The sequence below is a fragment of the Vidua chalybeata genome, chromosome 6 (genome assembly GCF_026979565.1).
Source record: "Vidua chalybeata isolate OUT-0048 chromosome 6, bVidCha1 merged haplotype, whole genome shotgun sequence".
NCBI classification, from domain to species: Eukaryota; Metazoa; Chordata; class Aves; order Passeriformes; family Viduidae; genus Vidua; species Vidua chalybeata.
The window spans coordinates 45,792,343-45,810,445 of record NC_071535.1 but is presented as its reverse complement, the minus strand read 5'-3'; the positions used below and the strand labels follow the sequence as shown (position 1 = coordinate 45,810,445).

Below are 18,103 nucleotides of genomic sequence, written 5' to 3'. Positions count from 1 at the left end.
GCACGTGCTGAACCTTACAATCATGAACGGCCTCAGTGATTTCTCTAGGACTACGCATAACTTTTGAGGCAAACACATATAAGAATGAAAGATCAGGACATGAAAAAGTGTACAGCTATCACTGGAACAAAGTGATGAAGACATTCATGAAACTGAGCTCTATAAACACACTCTTTTATCTTCTACCACAGTTTTAAAATGCAGCTGGAGGCCAGGAAATGAGAGGATGAAGAAACCCCCTGCAGGTTATCTACACAAACTAATGAGGCCACAAAAACAGTAGCCTAGGCACCACTTTGTTCAACTCCCAAGTTTAAAAGCAGCAACAAATTCACCTTTGATCTCAATAAACAGACACAAAAGCAACTGTTTCATGGTTCCAAACGTGTACTCACCCAGAAGAGAAGGTTGAAAACAAACATTAGATACTTGATACACTGCAGGCAGTTGTGAGCCATGCTGCACCTCTTCAGTTCTAGGAGAAAAATAAATGAGAGATCCAGGTAAAAGACAACGTACTTGTTTCCCTTGGGGGTCGTGTACTTAGCTTTGGTGGCCTTCGGGCCTGGGTTTGTATGAAATCCAAAAAAAGAGTTGCTGGCAGCCCCAAACTGGCCACCATACATGTTGCTGTATCGATGGAAGGCGCCATTTGGGAAACTGTAATCCTTGCTGTCCAGAGAAGGGCTCCTGTGATAGGTGGACTCATCGGTGCTGGATCTGCGCATGGTGGCTTCAGTTGTCCCGTTCCTGCTGCTCTGACAGCCGTCGGATGAAAGGTTGGTGATCTTCCTTCCTCCTCCTCGCTAGAAATCCCCTATTGCTTTGCACCAGCTGTTCTTTCGTCCGCCATCCTGCCAAGGAGTTACGCGCGCTGTGCAGCAGCAAAGTTGGTGAACTGAAGTCTGTTTAGCCAGAAGTTAGGGAGCAGCGTGCTTCCACATGAGAAAGACTTCTGCACAAGTAAACATTCCCGTCACTGTCACGATCGTCCCTCCCGGCCCACCCCGCTACCAGGGAATGAAAAATCAGAGAGAGATATACTGTACCCAGAGCAAAGATTTTTTTAAAAAAGGAACCGTGACCTCGCTCGGCTCGTAAATGCCATACAAAACCCCGGCTCCACATGCCACACACAGACAAGAGAGTGCCGCTGCCCGAGACCCGCGGCAGAGACAGGAATTATCCGAAAGGCGAGTAGCTGCCGTGGCCCTTTCCCGCCGGCCACATCGCTGTGCCCCGCGCCGCCGGGCTCACTTGGCGCATCCCCGCATCCCGTTCCCGCGGCGGGCGCCTGTGGCACGACAGCCCCGCCGCTCCATTCTCGGCGCGGCCGCCCCTCCTCCGAGCGCCGCGCCAATGGCGCTGCCCGCCCGGCCGCGCCGCGCCCGCCCCGGCCCGGCCCCAGCGCCCACCCCGCCCTCACAGCCCCGCCCGGGACCGCGGGGCTCCCCCGCCCCGACACTCTGAGCACGGCGAAACCGCGCGGAGCCCGAACCTGAGTCCCGGTGGCTTTCGCGGGGCTTCCCGGATACACAGGCGGCGCTGCCGAAAGGAACGGGAATAAGTAAGTGCTGTGAAGATACCGTACGCAAAAGCGCTGGGGATGCTCCGCGGGGAGCGGGGTCAGGACAGACCGTGCTCCCCTTGCCGGAAGGCTCGTTTGTTCCGCTGCAGATCCTTCACCGGGATGTTCCTAATTCGCTCAGTCCCACGGAACCATCACTCAGCACCACGTATAGCCAGATCATTTGTCCCCCTGTCAGAACGCACTGATCGGCATCAAGCTCCGTACCCTGGGGAGCACTTCCCTAAAATCTGACAGCTCCCACAGGCAGTAAAGAGTTTAAAATGTGCCACACACAACTTTTTCGGGATGGAAAAATCTTACTGAAACTGTGGCAATTACAATATTAACACTCAGGAAAGCAAGACTCATTTACCATCTTTGCCCCAAATTCCCTGTGCAAGTAATTCACTTGTCTCCATGTGTGCCACCTCCTTATCTGTCTGCCTCCTCTCTGCCTTCCTCCTCTGTCTGCCCTTTGAATTTGACTGTAACCTACTGAAACCACGTCAAAAGATGGCTGGCTAACATTTTTTAAGAACGCCTGTCAAGCAGAGAATTGATCAAGATGAAAACAGGTTTCCTTCATGAAGCATCTTGCCAGTCTCAGCATAAATCAAGAGACACGGGCAGCAATTAATTAAAGAACAAATTAGTAAAAGTAAAACGAGGTAGTTTTGCACATAGCCTAAGCAGTTTGCCCCTGAAAACCACCCTCTAATTCTGTTAATTTACAAACTGCAAACTTAAGAGTCTAATTATATCTCTTCATTTCCTCCACAAACTATAAATACACTGACCATACTTGGTGCAAGCTTTAGAGAGAAAGACCCTGAGCACAAAACACAAGGGTAATAACTCCTGCACCATCTTTTCAGTAACTTCGATGACTTAAAATTTTTCCACTTTTTGATTTCCCTACCTCTAAAATTAATTTTCTACTCCCCTCCCTTTCCTGTACGATATGAACTCTGCCCCCTTAAAGGAGTCTTCCTTCCCTAGCACATAAAGATGGTCCAATGGAAGCAGATCTGTTCTCAGAGTTCCCAATATACTATTAATTTTTCCTGTGGTACCAAACAGTTCTGCCTCCAACCTTTCTCTTCACCTGTATTACAACTAGTCCAGTTTGGTAATAGATACCCAAAAATTATTCAAATATTTTCTACATTTTCTGTCAGTATACAAAAATGCCTGTGCACAGAGCATCATATTAAATGGTGAAAGAAAAACTGGGTATAGCTCAGCACACAAATTATGCTGAAGCAGTGACAAGTCGGATAACTGTTATTTAGCAAGGGTGCCCATGGTACCACATTTAACAGAGGAGAATTTGGCATATTTACCGTAAACTAGACAACAGAAGCGCAAAGGCAGCTCATTGCTATCTGGATAAGAAAAGGGTTAGAAATCACTTGCCTTCCCCTTTCCTGAAGGCAAGAATCATCAATTCTTAAGAAAATTAAGTCCTTAATAGAGTGGAATAATTCATAAAGCCAAGATCTAAGGTAGAAGGAAGAGTTTCTAAATGTTTATTTTAAATAAAAAGCAATAAACAACACACAGTGGATATATTTCAGACAGATGCAGAAAATGTGTGAGGATGGCTGAGGTCCTGCACAACTCTTACAATAAAGGGTACTTTTTCTCCAGCCTCTTTTCACCATCATCCTGTAGCCCATCTCATGGAAATGACAATTTTTTAAGGCACTTAAGTGTAAAATGTAGCTCTCAAGTAGTTGCTGTTCTTTCTCATTACAATAACAACAGCTAATTAGAAACAGAGTCATTTAGTAAACAGGCATTACAATATTTTTTTTATTAAATCTTCCACACCAGGAAACCCAGTCAGAATCTCTAGCCTAAATGGGAAATCCTTGAGAAAGCAATGTTGCACCAACAGCCTAACTGCAGCTTGGATGACATGCTTACATGAGGGAGTGATGTCCTGCATGAGGGAAATCAACAAAAGGAGAAGGGCTGGTGTACTCTACTCTTGCCCATCCCTGGTGTGAAGTGAATGGAAAGGGCATGCTGGGGCCTGGGCTGACATTTAAGCGGTTTAACAATAAAGTAATGTGTGAACCAAGAAGAATAAACTTTGGAAGCATTGCATCACTGGGCCATTGTGTCTAAAGGGTGACCCAAAACAGGCAAATTAGAGCTTTCACAAAACTTTTTGTTAATGACTGAGCCTAAAATCACAGCGTGGACCTAGTGACTTCTGTTCACCTGTGCTTAACATCTATTTTTTTCTCTCCCCAGCTACATCTCTATATTCCCATCCTGTGGCCAATTCATATTGATTCCTCTATACAAGAAAGCAAGCACTGTGCAGTCTGGCCAGCAGAGGTTCAATTTGTATTGATTCTGGTGGCACGCTACCATTTAGGTTATAACAACTCTGTCCCTGCCACTTTGAGTGGAGTGCTGGTAACCCTTCGCTGTCTCCAGACAAAACCCTGGCCCTGAAAGAGAAGAGGCAGCAGTCTCACTCTAATGTTCACATCAGGTGAACTACAGGCAATAAACTGTGAAAGGTTTGGGCATTAGGAGCAGATCTCTTAACTGCGTTATCCCTCACACCCTTTCTCTGAGCAGCCTCAGCTTTCATCTAAAGATACACAGCTGCTTGTTCAACCCACACTTTGCACCTCACCTGAGCTGCAGCCACCACAGACCCCGCACCACCTCCCTTATTATTTTGAATACCACTTTCTCTTCTTCCTCCATGATTTAACACTCACGACCACAAGACATCAGTGCCTTCAGCTCACACAAAATGCAGCACTAATTCACCTCCTCATTAATTTAGTCTCATGGTTGTACTAGTTGCACTAGTTTTCCCCCTACTAATGCCTCTTGTCACTGTCTTCAAAATTCTGCATACCTGCTCCATCCTCCTAATGAAACAACCCACTTTGAACTAACCTCAGTAGACTTTGTTAAGAAGTGATCCACAAAACAAAATTTTTAAGAACCCTGCTAGAAGGTATTAGTGAACTACACTATATAAAACAGGGTATCGATGTGACAACTGCTCCCGTTCTGCAACAAAGGAGTGTCCAAACGCATGCACGTGACAGGTGACATCAGTCCCAGTAGCTTCAGTGAACAACATGACCAAGATCAAACATTACTACAAAAGTGGGATCTTTTTGTGAGTTACTAGATTTGCTTCACACCACAGCACTGAAATCAGCTAAGGGTGGTCAACTCATGAATACACTCCAAATGCTCAACTTTTTAATTTCATGTACATACAGAGATCACCACAGAAAAGTGTTAATCAAACCTGTCTGGCCCTGCCTGTCTTTTTCTTCAGCAACATGCCTGGAGAGAAATCCCTTGTTTCTTCACCCAGTGCACTTTGCAGCTACTGTTTGGTTATGTTTGATTCAGTGATGCAGGTTTTATAAAAACTGTACCTCTTCCAACAGTCTAAGAGAAACAGCTCTTCTGACTGGAAGGTGAACCAAAGTTCAGGGCCAAGCTGGCTGTTTCAGCTAGGAGGAAAAAAAGCCTTGTGATGGAGCCTTTGATTTGTTTGCTTTTGTATATTCATTTTGTATGAATATAAATGGCTAAAAGAGCAAAGCAAAGAGAGTGAGAATATGATTTCAGCCTCATGCTGCCACAGGTTTTCAGTCTCTGCTCAACCGTGCCCAGGACTGTTTAGTGTCTTCATAAGCGACATAGTGGGATGCAGCACACCCTCACCAAGTTTGCAGATGCCAGCAAGCTGAGTGGTGCAGTCACCACACCTGAGGGATGGGATGCCATCCACAGGGATCTGGATATGCTCTGAAAGTGGGTCCATGGAAACCTCGTGAGGTTCAACAAGGCCAAGTGCAAGGTGCTGCACATGGGTTGGGGCAACCTCCAGTATCAGCACAGGCTGGGGGATGAAGGGATTGAGAGCAGCCCTACCCAGAGGGACTTGGGGGTACTGGCCAGCATGGCCAGCAGGTTGAGGGGGGTGATTCTGCCCCTCTGCTCTGATGAGAGCCCATGTAGAATAGTACATCCAGCTCTGGAGTCCTCAGTTCAAGGAAGGACATGGACCTGTTGGGAGTGGGTCCGCAGGAGGGCCACAAAAGCAATCAGAGGGCTGGAATACTTTCCCTCATGGGAAAAACTGAAAGAGTTCAGGTTGTTCAACCTGGAGTAGAAGAGGTTCCAGGGAGACCTCATTGTAGCCTTTCAGTACCTAAATGGGGCTTAAAGAAAGATGGGGACAGGCTTTTTAATAGGACCTGTAGCGATGGGATGAGGGGTAATGTTTTTAAACTAAAAGAGAATAGATTCAGACTATATATATAAGGAATCTTTTTTTTACAATGAGATGATGAAATACTGGAGGAAGTTGCCCAAAGAGGTTGTAGATGCCCCATCCATGGAAACATTCAAGGTCAATTCAAGCAGCATTCAACAGCTTTCCTCCCTAAATCCTGCTCTCTCCTAAAAATTCACATAGTGCAATGAGTCTGCACATGTTGCCAAAGACTTTAAGCAAGGTGCAAGTGGGTCAGGAGGGGAGCCATTAAAACCAGCTCCCAAACCAAACGCCAGATATGTTAAAGCAGTCCCCTAAGAAACAGGTAAATCAAGCAGCATCAGTTCTACTCTCGGCTGTAGGTCCTTCAGCTCAAAGAGTATGACCATGGGGCTGTAAGCTAAGGAAATCTCTAGAATCTTTTGTTTTCAAAAGAAATAGGAATGTTTTTAATAAGTGAAGCAAAAGATAGTATGCTTCACTGCAACCTCAAACTTATCACATACCTAAGAAACCAGACCTTCCCTTTTATTTCCAGGGTCCCTGCTCATCCATTAGCAATTTCAGTATCTGTAAAAGGTTATAGTTGCTGGAAAGGGTTGAGCCTTGGATTGCATGGGCAGGAGAACACAGTCAGACATTCTAGAGATTTCCTCAGCTAATACAAAAATCTGTCAATATTCACAGTTGTACCTATTAAATATTTACTGATGCCTCCAACAAAACTTTGAAAATGCATTCCAGGCACAAGCAATTTCACTTATATAGCAGACTTCAGGGTTGGTTGGTTTGTTGTTTGTTTGGTTTCTTTCATTTTCTTTCCTTTTTTTTTTTTCCTTTATAAATGAGGAAATTTGCATTTAAAAAAATCTGCAATACTTAATAGCTCATCTCCTTCTGCTCACATGTCACCTGAAGTCATGATCTTTGGTTTATGACCTAATTAGTTGCTATGGAAATAACATCATCACACACACAGAGAAAATATTCTAGGTATGATTTGGAATGCTCTTTATTTAAGCCTGTGCAAAAGTAACTTTGCAGAAACCTCATTCCTTTTTACATGCTCTCATCTGCATAACTGCTGCCATCACATCTGCCTGTGGATTCAGACTCACTGCTATTCCTACATGCATGACTCAGGCTAAGGGCATTTCCTTCACCCACACTGGAGCATCTGTGTGTTCAAACAGTGCTGAAAGTGTAAGTACACACAGAATAGCTGGTGCCAAGTCAGACTAAACAAATAAGATCTCTTAAAAAATTATCTGGTATTGGCCCCCAGAACTCCATGCACCACAGAGCTCTCTCGCCATTTGTGCTTTCTGGGTTTTTGTCATCATGTTCTTTGCTAATGATTTCTTCTGTCCAATACTAAAATACTAAATACTAAAATTTTTAGGATAAGGAGATTCCTTGTTTCCCCAGAAATTCCACATATTTGAGCCCTACACAGAGAAGATTATTGCTGCAGATGAAAGACAAGCAGTGCCAGTCTGCAAATTCCTGAAGAAGCAGAAAGCCTGTTTCCCTACTAATGTCCTCAGTAATAAAGAATGAAAGACCAGAAATAAAGAACCCATCTGACATGCCATACAAGAAGAGTTGTAGCCCAAATAAAACTTTTGTCAAGACCTATCTTTGCAGTGTCAGCAGGTCCTACCAGCACAGATGCAATTTATGTACTAGTTTTCTTAAAATCAGGTTACTTTCTCTAACCTGAGAGATCAGCTGATTTTCAAAGAAACTCCATTTCAAACACACATGTGGTACTCAGGATCTTTCTGTCAAGTATAAAGTAATCAGGCATGAAAAGCTTTAAACTGCACAGTTCTGATGAAAGGAGAAAGTTATTGTGAAAGCAGAAACAGACAAAACAAAACAATGACTTAGAAAAACTCAAGGATTCAATAATGTTCACTAACATCTGCCTTTTAACATCTTTATGGATTTTTTCCTTGGAGACTCAAAATGGATTCTCTTCTTGTCGTGCATCCTTAAAAACAGGACTAAGGTTTTGCACGCATATGAGCACAAAGCGAAGTTCACATAACCATATTTCAACTCAATTTCCAAAGCAATGAAGGCCCAGAAGCGCTCACTGACCTCACAGGCACCCGAGCGAGCGCTCAGCACATTTAAGAATCAGAGAGAGCCCATTCCAACTGAGTACTCAACCACAGTTTTCACTGCTTTGAGATATTCATGTACTAAAATAGTAAGCATACATTAAATGCTTTCATGAGTGTGATGGGACATAAGCAGGAGGAATGCAGTGTTTCAAAGGCTTCAGATCAAACTGAAGTCTGCATGTGCTGCTGTAGCACAAGGAATTTCCCCCGAGCATGCACCTTTGAGGCTGCTGATCTACAGGTCTGCTGGCTGGGAGGTGCCTTCAGCCAAAAGGACAGGGTTTGAAATGGGGTGAGGAGCTCTCCTACCAACAACTCAGTCAGCGGATGTGAGCGAGCACGCCAAGACCCCAGGGCTGGCCAGAGAAGTGATCTCTGCTGCTGCACTGCTGGGCCTGCATCCATCTCTTCATAGCCAAAAGTCCTCAGTTTGCTCACAGCTCCCTTAGGCTCCCCTTCCAAAATCCAAAGGTGTGTTGGAGAGAGTTTAAAATTAAAAAACTGAAATATAAAAGAGCCTCCAACAAATTAGAAGAGTATTTGAAATGGAATAATAAACAAAACCACTATGTGATAATTGTATATCGAGATTAAAATGTAATGAACTTGTATCAAGAAAATGCAAGTGACCATATATCTTCTTACACATAAGATTAACAGCTATTGTTTCATTTTCTAATACTGTATGGAATTGCCAGAGTTGTATCATCCTACATAGTAAAAGTAAACAGCAGTGGATCTCTTATCCTTGACATCTCTGTAACCATTCAAGCAAAAATAAAGGAGCTTGTGATATTAAAAAATAAAAAAATAATAATTCTTGGCAGGAGCACAAGCTTTGGCTTTTTGATTTGCTATTCTGAGTATCTGTAAGAGTCAACAGTCAAAAATAACTTGAGGATTGCTAGCAGCAGACACACATTTAAATACATATTTGAACAGAAAACATATACGAGTAAACAATTTAAAACAATAGCCTAGGATTTACAGTCCTAATAGGTATATTAGTGAGTACAACAGTGCTAATGCTTGAAATAAAAAATTTCTTTTGGAATAAAAAGTCTCACCTGCACTAGAAACCATGTATTTGTATTTACTTCTTCACATCACCACAATTCAGCTCTTTTTATATGTCACTGTCAAAATCTGTAAGTAAACTCACGTTCCTAAGAGTACATCTACACAAAATGAAGAGGCAAAATGAATTTTAAGGCAGAACACGTGCCATATCCTTTCTGCAAAACACACCTAAATTCAGTTACCAAAGCATAATACAGAAGCTCTAGTTCAGCAAACTCAAGATGTGTAAAAAAAACCAAAAGAAACTCATCCCTATTTATTAAGGTGCTTAATGCTATTTAACTTTCATCACAGAGGCTTTGTTTGGACAGAAATAAGGATATAACTTAGAGTTTTAATGATACAGAATGAAAGATAATTGGTGCCTGAATTAGGATGCTCACTGCAAAGGTACTACCAAAGTACCTGTTTAGTCTTTAAAGTCATCACCTATTTTGCATTCTGCATTTAATCAACACAAAATTTGTGCCTAAATCGCACCTGAGCATTTATGCTCAGTGTTTCCTATTAGTCTGTAGTAGGCTTTCAGACATTCCCACTCTGTAAGAAACACTTGTCACAGGACCTTTGCAAAATTTAATCCTGCTAAATCTAAGCTCTAGCATACACTAAACTGCTAAAAATTCAAGGTCAACCTCTTCTGCAGTCTGACCTCCAAGCAGTTTGTTTGCTGTGTTATATTTATGAGGATGTTTATGAAGGCAGATTTATACACTAAAAAATTATTCTGCATCAAATCACCAAAAAGTCATCTGAAAAGGAGCTTTTTCACAGAAAAAGGATATCTGTTCCATGATGGTTTTCAGAAATGTCAGGGAATGTACAAAGAAAAACCAGGCCTCCTGATTTCTGTATTCTGCCTTTAAACAGGATCTCTTATTTGATGGAGAAAGAAGACCTCCTTAGAAAAATATTTATTTTACATATATTTCCAGGTATCTAAAGCATATTTAGCTTCTGCATAGCTCTTGTATTGCTAATGATATTTATCTCAACTAACACATGATTATGAGCCTGTAGAACTTTAAATAAGATGCTTTATAGCCTTTTATAAGTGTCACCCAAACCTATGCTGTACGGTAAACTATTTTTAACTTCTATTTGCGATGTTTACACTGCAAAGAGATTCATTACAGTAAAAGCTAATTATTGTTTCTTAGAAGGCTACACAAATTCCTTGGTCCAAGTCCATCTAGATAAAGCAAACAAGTAATTTTTGTTTGCTTCCATTTTGCTTGGAATTCCTATGTGGTTAGTCACTAAAAAAAAAAAATATTTCTATGAGTGGTCAGAGGAGATGGCATTAAATTTTTTATGCAAGACAGAGGCAGGAGGATTTAGTCCAAGACTCCCTTTGCCACTGTGGAATTGAATTTCTTTATTGGTCTGTTCAGGACAGGATAGGCGTGACAAGTATGACAGGACAGATGTGACAGGGCATTAAAGCTCCAAAAACTGGGAGGAAAGAAGGGCTGACATCCCCATCAGAGCCTGCAAGGGCTCCCTGCTGGCCTGCCAGTTCTGTGGGGCAGACAAGCAGTCCCAAAGGCATGCTGGACACCTTTTCCTTCAGACAGGTCTTAGACCCTGTCCTACAGTGAAATGTGAAGCACCTTTCTTGCCTAACAAAACAATGGGAAGAATTTCAAGAGAAACACACCCCTTACAAATTTTTTAAAATGCAACCCAAAAAGAAACCAAATCAGCTTCTCAATAAACAACTGAAACTAGAAAATGTCCCTTTAAAATGGGTAGGACTCACAGTGCTGCATGTGGCAGTCTGATGGCAGCTCCAGTCCTGCTATAAGCCCAGCATAATCCTGGCCTGGCCTTAGGTGCGCTCCAACAGTGAACTCTGCTAGAAAGGGAACCAAGCCAAAGCTGGCTTTGGCAAGACAGAGGTACAAATCTGATTTTTCTTCATGGAGTAAGTTACAGACCCTCCAAACTCAAGCCTCTTGCAGATGGAAGCTGACAGCTTCAGATGAGAGGAATTTATCATTATTATTTTAGTATGAGAGCAGTTCACTGATTGCAGCTTGACAACTCAAGTTAATTAGTTGATGAAGGGTCTGATACACTCTGGCTGACTCCACATCTGTGGATGATGACACAATCAGTAGAATGAAATCCATACTTAAATGGTCTTTGGTCTTTTTAATCCTAAACTACAGATCACAAAATCCACATGACAAAACCTAGAGATCAGAGGAACTACATAAGAGGTTCCCCTTTCTCTGGCCCTTGGGACAGTCTGGTCTCTGCTGCTTAGCTCATAAACAGACAGACTTGACTTCAAAAGCATCCTCTTTTCTTCCTGGACTCCCAGTGGTTTTCAATAATAAGATAACTGGTTTGAGCACAGCCTGGCAATGTTCCCTTATGGCTGCTTTCCCCAGCAGGGAAATACCAAGCTGCAAGCTTTCCTCTGCTCCTGCCAAACACCAGGTGGGATTTACCCACCCTGTCAAAGGGATTATGTCAAGATCATCTGGCCCCACCTATCAATGTTCTGATGCTATTTTGCATCAAAACTTACACTCTGTTTCAGTTCTTATCAACTGACACCTAAAATAGTATGTGAGGCCATGATGTCCCAAGCTCCTAAGAAATATCAGAAAATCACAAATGGCAGGAAAATCTGGCTGGAAAGTGATCTGCGTGGGGCTGGAGCCACTGAAAGCCACTAAGCAGTGAGGAAGGGCTAGAGCATTGCCTGTTGGGAACAAAAACGGGCTGTTGCTGGAAGATAGACCTGGAGCCTCATATCAATGGGAGCTACTGTAGAAATCCAGCCAGTCCTCTGCCAGACTTCACATGTAACTGCAGAGCATAGCTGTAAATCTCTCCATGGCCCCAAGCTTTTAGCAAGAAGAAAAGCATTTTTTTCCGCTGCCTTTCCTATTCGGATTTTTCACTTTTCAGGGCAGAGCCTGCTTCTGTCTCCCCTTTTTACTTAGCACCTAGAAAGATGAGCTGCACTTACAAGTGCTCTCTTAAATCAAAAGCAGAAGAGACAACTGCAAGAACGCCTGGGTATATCTGAGATATGATCAACCAGAGGTTGCTGGAGAGCAATCAAGAGAAAGGAGGTTGCTTCCTACAGACAAAGACAATGAAATTCCAAGACCAGCAGCTCTGGTTCCCAGAAATGATGGGCAGAGTATGTAACCCAGCAGCCATCTCACCTCGGTCTCCCCAGTCCTGAAAGGGGCTGCAGAGAAAGGCACACAGTTATGGGCACAGAACCACTGTTTAGTAAGTAAGAGAGGTAGACAACAAACAGAAATGACTGGACAGGGAACCTGCTCCTGACATGCTTTAATCACATTTTAATCATCCACACAAGGACTTTGTCGATGGAGCCTGTATCCCTCTAACAGAAAAATTTCAATCCTGGATCACTGCATGTCTATGCTTCTTGAAGTAGCATAAAAGCAGATGAAGATTTTTTTGTGTATGTTATAGGACTGTTTCCTCCCAGTCTGACAGTAGCACAAAGGAATTAGCTTCAACAGCTTTCCCTTATTTCAGTTTATTTTTTGACCATGCTGAGTTCTGACAGAAGAGAGGTTCCAGTGAGGGCCATGCTTTATTCTACTTCTACTAGGTTGCTATTGAAAAAATCATCTTAGGATGAATCAGGACAGCACAGATGCTGCAATAATGTTTGCGCATTCAAGGGACCTCAAAGATTATTTTTTGTTATTACAATCTAAAAAAAAAAAAAAAAAAAAAAAAAAAAAACAAAAAAAAAAAAAAAAAAACAAAAAAAAAAAAACACTTTTCATGTTGACATTAATTTCTATAACATGGTTTTAAAAACAAAACAACCCCAAAATTCAATAGAGTGTACCCAGGATGGCAATGCCTCAAAACTTGAAGCAGTATATTAGCATTTTTCCCAGAAAAAAAATTATATACCTGTGTATCTGTGTATGCACACAAATTTTTTTTTGTTGTTTTTTGGGTTTTTTTCTTGTTTGTTTGTTTTTGGAGGGTTTTTTTGTGTCTTTTTTGTTGTTTGTTTTTGTTTTTTTTAATTTTTTGCAAGATCAGTGAAGCTCTGGGAATTATTCCCACCTCAGTCAGAGGCAGAGACAGGCTGGTCTGTGCAGTGCATGAACATTTGAGGAGGAGTTTGATTACCTGAACTGTGTGTGTGCATCAGAAGTAGTGAACAGCAAGGCTCTCTCAAATCCATGATGCTGAAGCTTTATCCTTCCTACCCAACACAGAGAGATCTTAATTTGAGAGCTGCCTGCGCTTTCAGAGTTACTAGGCTATAGTAAGCAAGCTCCTAACAGTAGGCTGATGAGATTAAAAGAATCCCCTTGGTCATCCCCAGCCAGTTATGAACAAATCCCTACACCAATAGCAAGGCTGGCTAGGGCTTTTCTGTGGGATCAGGTTACAGAAGTTCCTAATCTTAAATCCTCCACCCAACCTACTGCAGCTCTGTCTGAGCCAGCCAGAAGTGTGACTTATTTTTTGCGGTAACAAGGAAGAAGAAATACAGTTACACACACACCCTTACACACTCCTGAAAAGGCATCTGAATGCTGTCCAAAACTTAATTACATGGCATGACAAGCTCTGACAATTAGTTAAGTAGACTGCTTGATGGATAGGATTTTAAATAAGGATCTTACAAGGGAGAAACTCTGGAACAGGCATTGCTATTGTCATAACATTCTGAACTGTCATGAAACCACAGGACCAACAAGACAACCATATAGGCTTCACAACTGTGACTGAAAAGGAAAGAAAAGACCCTGGGGGGAAAGAACCTATTTAATTGCACCTGTACCTCACATCCATCATCAGGACATCATTCCTTTCCAAGAGGGCAGGAACACAGGAGGATTTGGGTCTGCTCTCACTGGAGCTGGAAGAGGTGTTCTCTGTCAAACCATATCAGAGGTCATAGGCAGGTCAGTCTCTGTACAGAGGTCAGCAGGCCCAGCACTTTCGACACCAACTAGATCCAAAAGTGGACTGCCTCTAAAACCGCCCATGTTTCCACTCCAAACAACCCCAAAGGTTGCTGCTCCTCCATCACTGAAGAGTTTTGGCAAAGGGCTTTAGCTGCACCCCATGTGTATGCCTCTGATGGCGGCTTGTTGGAATCAGTTTCACACACACAGGTCTCCCCTCTTTGGAGTAAGAAAACAATGCTCCCACTTCTCAGATTTCTCACTTTGTGTGCAAAGGAGAGGGACTGAGAGGCAAGGATTTCAGAATAGTAAATACCCAGAGTGACTTGACAGCAAGCAAATCATCACTTTGTAGTGTTCATGGCAACAGCTTTTGGCATTGCAGGCAAAAAAACAATTCATTACACAACAAATCAACTACAATCTTGTATTTACAAGGCAGATTTTCAGTGCAGCCAATTACTGTACATGCTGTGGTGACTAAAAGTCTCATGCTACCATTTACAGATTACCTATGAGATGATTCAGTTTTAATGAAAAAATAATTGGAGAATGTACTAAATAAATAGGGAAGATGGGTTTCAGTGGAAGCTGGGTGCCTGTTTTCCTTCTATGCATGGGAAAATCTGCCTCTCACAGGTATAGTAGAAACATATTTTAGCCACAAAAAAAACATTGTTTCAAATATTTGCTTCACAATTTGCTATTCTTCTGTGATACACTGGTTGGCAGTTTCTTTTCCCTGACTGGCTTACTCCCTGGACCTTTCAAAGATGGTTCTAGACATACACTTATAATGAATATATTTTAACAAGTATGTGTCAGTGTATACACTTCCACAAAAAGCTAGATTCTTAAGAATTTCACTGATACCCCTGAGGAATGGTTAATTTAAAGGTTTTTATATTTATTTTAAAACTTCTTATTTTGGGGCTGGACTTTGTCAGAGTTGAGCAGCAACTTGCCAGCTCATTTTTCTTCTTTAGAATCAAGATCAAACATCTCTCTATATAAGAGCATTGAAGCACTATTCACTTAAACTACATCTGCTTTTAACACCCTATGCTAATTAACCTTTGAGTTTTGAAACAAATCCCTCAGTGGCTCAAGCTCTTCAGTCATGATTCAGATGTGTAAGCAAGATTCTCAGACACTGCAAAACAACTTAACTACAAGTAAATCAAAAGCACTGGACGTTTACACCAATTGAGAACCCAGCCAACCGTCTTAAAATTGCAGAGGCTTCCACTCAGGTAAGCACCATGCTGAAGTATTTCTCCACCATGGATATGCTGCCTTTTTCATTCCTGTTAATGCAGTAAGAAATATCTGCAGTAGCATTTCTGAACCATGCCCTGGGATTTGCTCAGAATTCTCCCTTTCTTTGAGTATGGGCTTACCTATTTCAGTTGAGCTCTGTGTGCCAAGGCTCAGCTCACGGAGTTGATATTGCTGGGGCACAGGTGAGATGCCCTCCCCACAAGCTGTCACCACCCTCACTGGAGAAGGAGCTGCCAGCCCAACCTCAGCATCTGTGGGGGACCCTCACATGTCACAATGCTGGACTACCTCTTGCTCCTCCATCTGGGAGCACAGCCATCCCTTTTCCCTCTCAAGGTAAGCAGCCAGAAAGAGCCAGAAGTCACTTCCCACTCTTAATTTGCTACCTGACAATCCATATACCAGAGCCAGCTTAATCTGAGACTCTGTCTTTTAGATCAAATTTTCCTTCCAGGCAAAAGGGTAGCACAACACTGCTGCCAAGTATGTTTTGTTATAGCTTCCCATTGCTGCTGAATATTTTTATTTTTATTTTACTCCATATTAGGCTGTTCATCACAGCTCTGTTTTATGTTTTTCAAAGTGTTTTGGAAGACACATGGTCTGAATGAAGACTGCCCAGGACAGTGGCACGGTGCAATACTGCATGGAAATTTCCCCAAAACAGATAAGAGGAGGAAGAAGGGTAAGGACTAACACAGCCATGGCAATAAGAAAGCTACTGGGATTTATCAGCTCAGCTAGTGCTTATTCCAAAATTCGAATGTTCTTTTCCTTCTCCCTGTGTAGGCCAGTCTAGTGCACGCTGAAGTCAGCAGGAGATCTACCTATGAGACTGAAGGACACATAGGCAAATTTTAGAGAAACTTTTTCATGTAGAGAATAACAAAGTCATCTCCCTATAGATGTGGAAGAGCTAAATACCAGACATCTCCAGCTACTTTACTGACAGCTCCCCTTCTATACTGATCCTCTAGTGTTCAAAAACTTTGATGTGCCCCTCGATGTGCTGAACAAGAGGATTAGATCTGACCTTTTGAGAAAATAAGCAAGGGAAAGTTGGGAGTCAGTCTACCTTGCACATGAAACAACAAAAAGGACTAAGACTTTGTCCCTAAAAGTTACAGAGTCTTTCATTTCAGCCATTCAATTTCTTACACAATCTTCCAGTGCTGGGTACATCATTCAATCCCTGTGCTTCAGTTCTGCTCTCCAGCCCTTTGTTTATAATACTATCTCTCATCAGCTTCTTGAGGTTTCTAGGTAGCAGTGCACCTCTACTACAGATGGGCATGCTGTATGACAGTAGCAAGAACAGCATGATGATAATGACACAGAGGAGGCACCCAGCTCACACCTGACATATAATTATGAGAACAGGGACATGAACATGAACTCGTTAACACATAATGTATACTAAGATGCTTTTTAATGGTGTTAATGGGTACCAAGAAAGAGCTTTTCTAACTTTACTATTAATTACCACTATAACAACTACCAGTCTTCACTAAAGTGTTTTCTGCTTTTACTGCAAGAGCAATTACATACAGTTAGTCACTCCAATGTTACTTACTCTGTGTTCCATCATTACCACATCTGGATGAAAACTCACTTCAACCAGAACAAGTATTACAACCCATGGGTTGATTTGATTCCTGTGAGACCAGTCTGAAAATGGAGGTCTCCCATATTTCTATTATCTTGACATTGTCCTGAAGTAGTTCACTAACATATAGCACTCAGTAGAAGTGAGAGAAAACACCACAGAAATGGGAAAACACAGTATGGACAGGAAGTGATAGTGAGAAGGAGTGAGACATGCTGTCATCACATAGGGAGTATTTTAGCTTTGCTTTAAAAAAATCACATACCAAAAGAAGCTGCTAGCCACACAGTCAAAGCCAAGAATTTCATTGGATTTGGGTAAGCAGTACAGAACAGCTTCATATTTCCAAAACATACAGCTTTTCCAGAGTGGCAGCTACTGCATTCCTATCATGCTGATGCAAAACTACAGCCCTGGAGCCACTTGTCCAAGGTCTGAGTAAACTGCAGAGAGTTGATCCAAGCCCTGCTCTGCCTTTCCCCTCTCAACAACCCCTCCCTCAACATATTCAAGTATGTTTGCAAGAAGGGAATAAGTTGATGTTCAGCCACAATGACAAGTCTCCACAAAGGAAGGGTTCACTCTTTATGGCTGATAGATACATATGTTGAAAAGGTGCAAACATATACCTTTGAAGCCAACCACCCAAATGTCAATAATCAAGTTTAGGGGCTCAGCATGCTATTTCAAATGAAATCAAAGAATTATTTTATAACAAGTGCATGTGGAAGCACAATGCAGTGTAGGCAGGCACTGCAGTACAAACTAATATTCACTAATAAGGTAGCATTTTTCAAAGGCCAAAGGACAGCTCTGCCACAGGAATACAACAAAATACAAGGACATGTCAGGTGGATTTTGGCAGTGGATGTTATAGCAAGTAAAGTACATATGAAATAAGTATTAATAAATATACTCTCCAGCTGCTCCTCTTACTCTTCCTTTGCTACTGACACTTATAAAACAGTATCTTTTTGGCTCACAGAAAGATCTTGTTCCAACCACTTTTTCAAGACATGCTTCATAAATCCTATTTGCAGCACAAATCATACCTTTAAACAAGTTATATTTAGAGGAAATTATCTCCAAATGTAGTTGCTTAGTATATGGAGTAAAGCCATCCCTTATATTAAAATTCACGTCTGTAATATTTTAGCCTGCAAGGTAGCAAATAAAGGAACCACACACAAGTCCACTTAATGTACCTTTATACAGCTTAAAATA

General features: G+C 42.0%; 1 protein-coding gene across 24 annotated transcripts in view; it reads right to left on the bottom strand.

Moving 5' to 3' along the window:
• The window catches only part of TSPAN4 (tetraspanin 4), a 411,890-nt gene that overhangs the window by 184,091 nt on the left and 209,696 nt on the right, over positions 1-18,103 (bottom strand). For 5 of the 24 annotated variants that reach the window (XM_053944942.1, XM_053944944.1, XM_053944945.1 and 2 more), the window contains one exon: positions 396-475. The exons of 18 other annotated variants lie outside the window; for them this stretch is intronic. In XM_053944942.1, coding sequence (XP_053800917.1) covers positions 396-458 — 63 coding nt within the window. In that variant the 5' untranslated portion in view covers positions 459-475. Of the gene's footprint in view, positions 1-395; positions 970-18,103 lie in introns of those variants that run through there. One more of the 24 variants, XM_053944931.1, reaches the window with a different exon arrangement.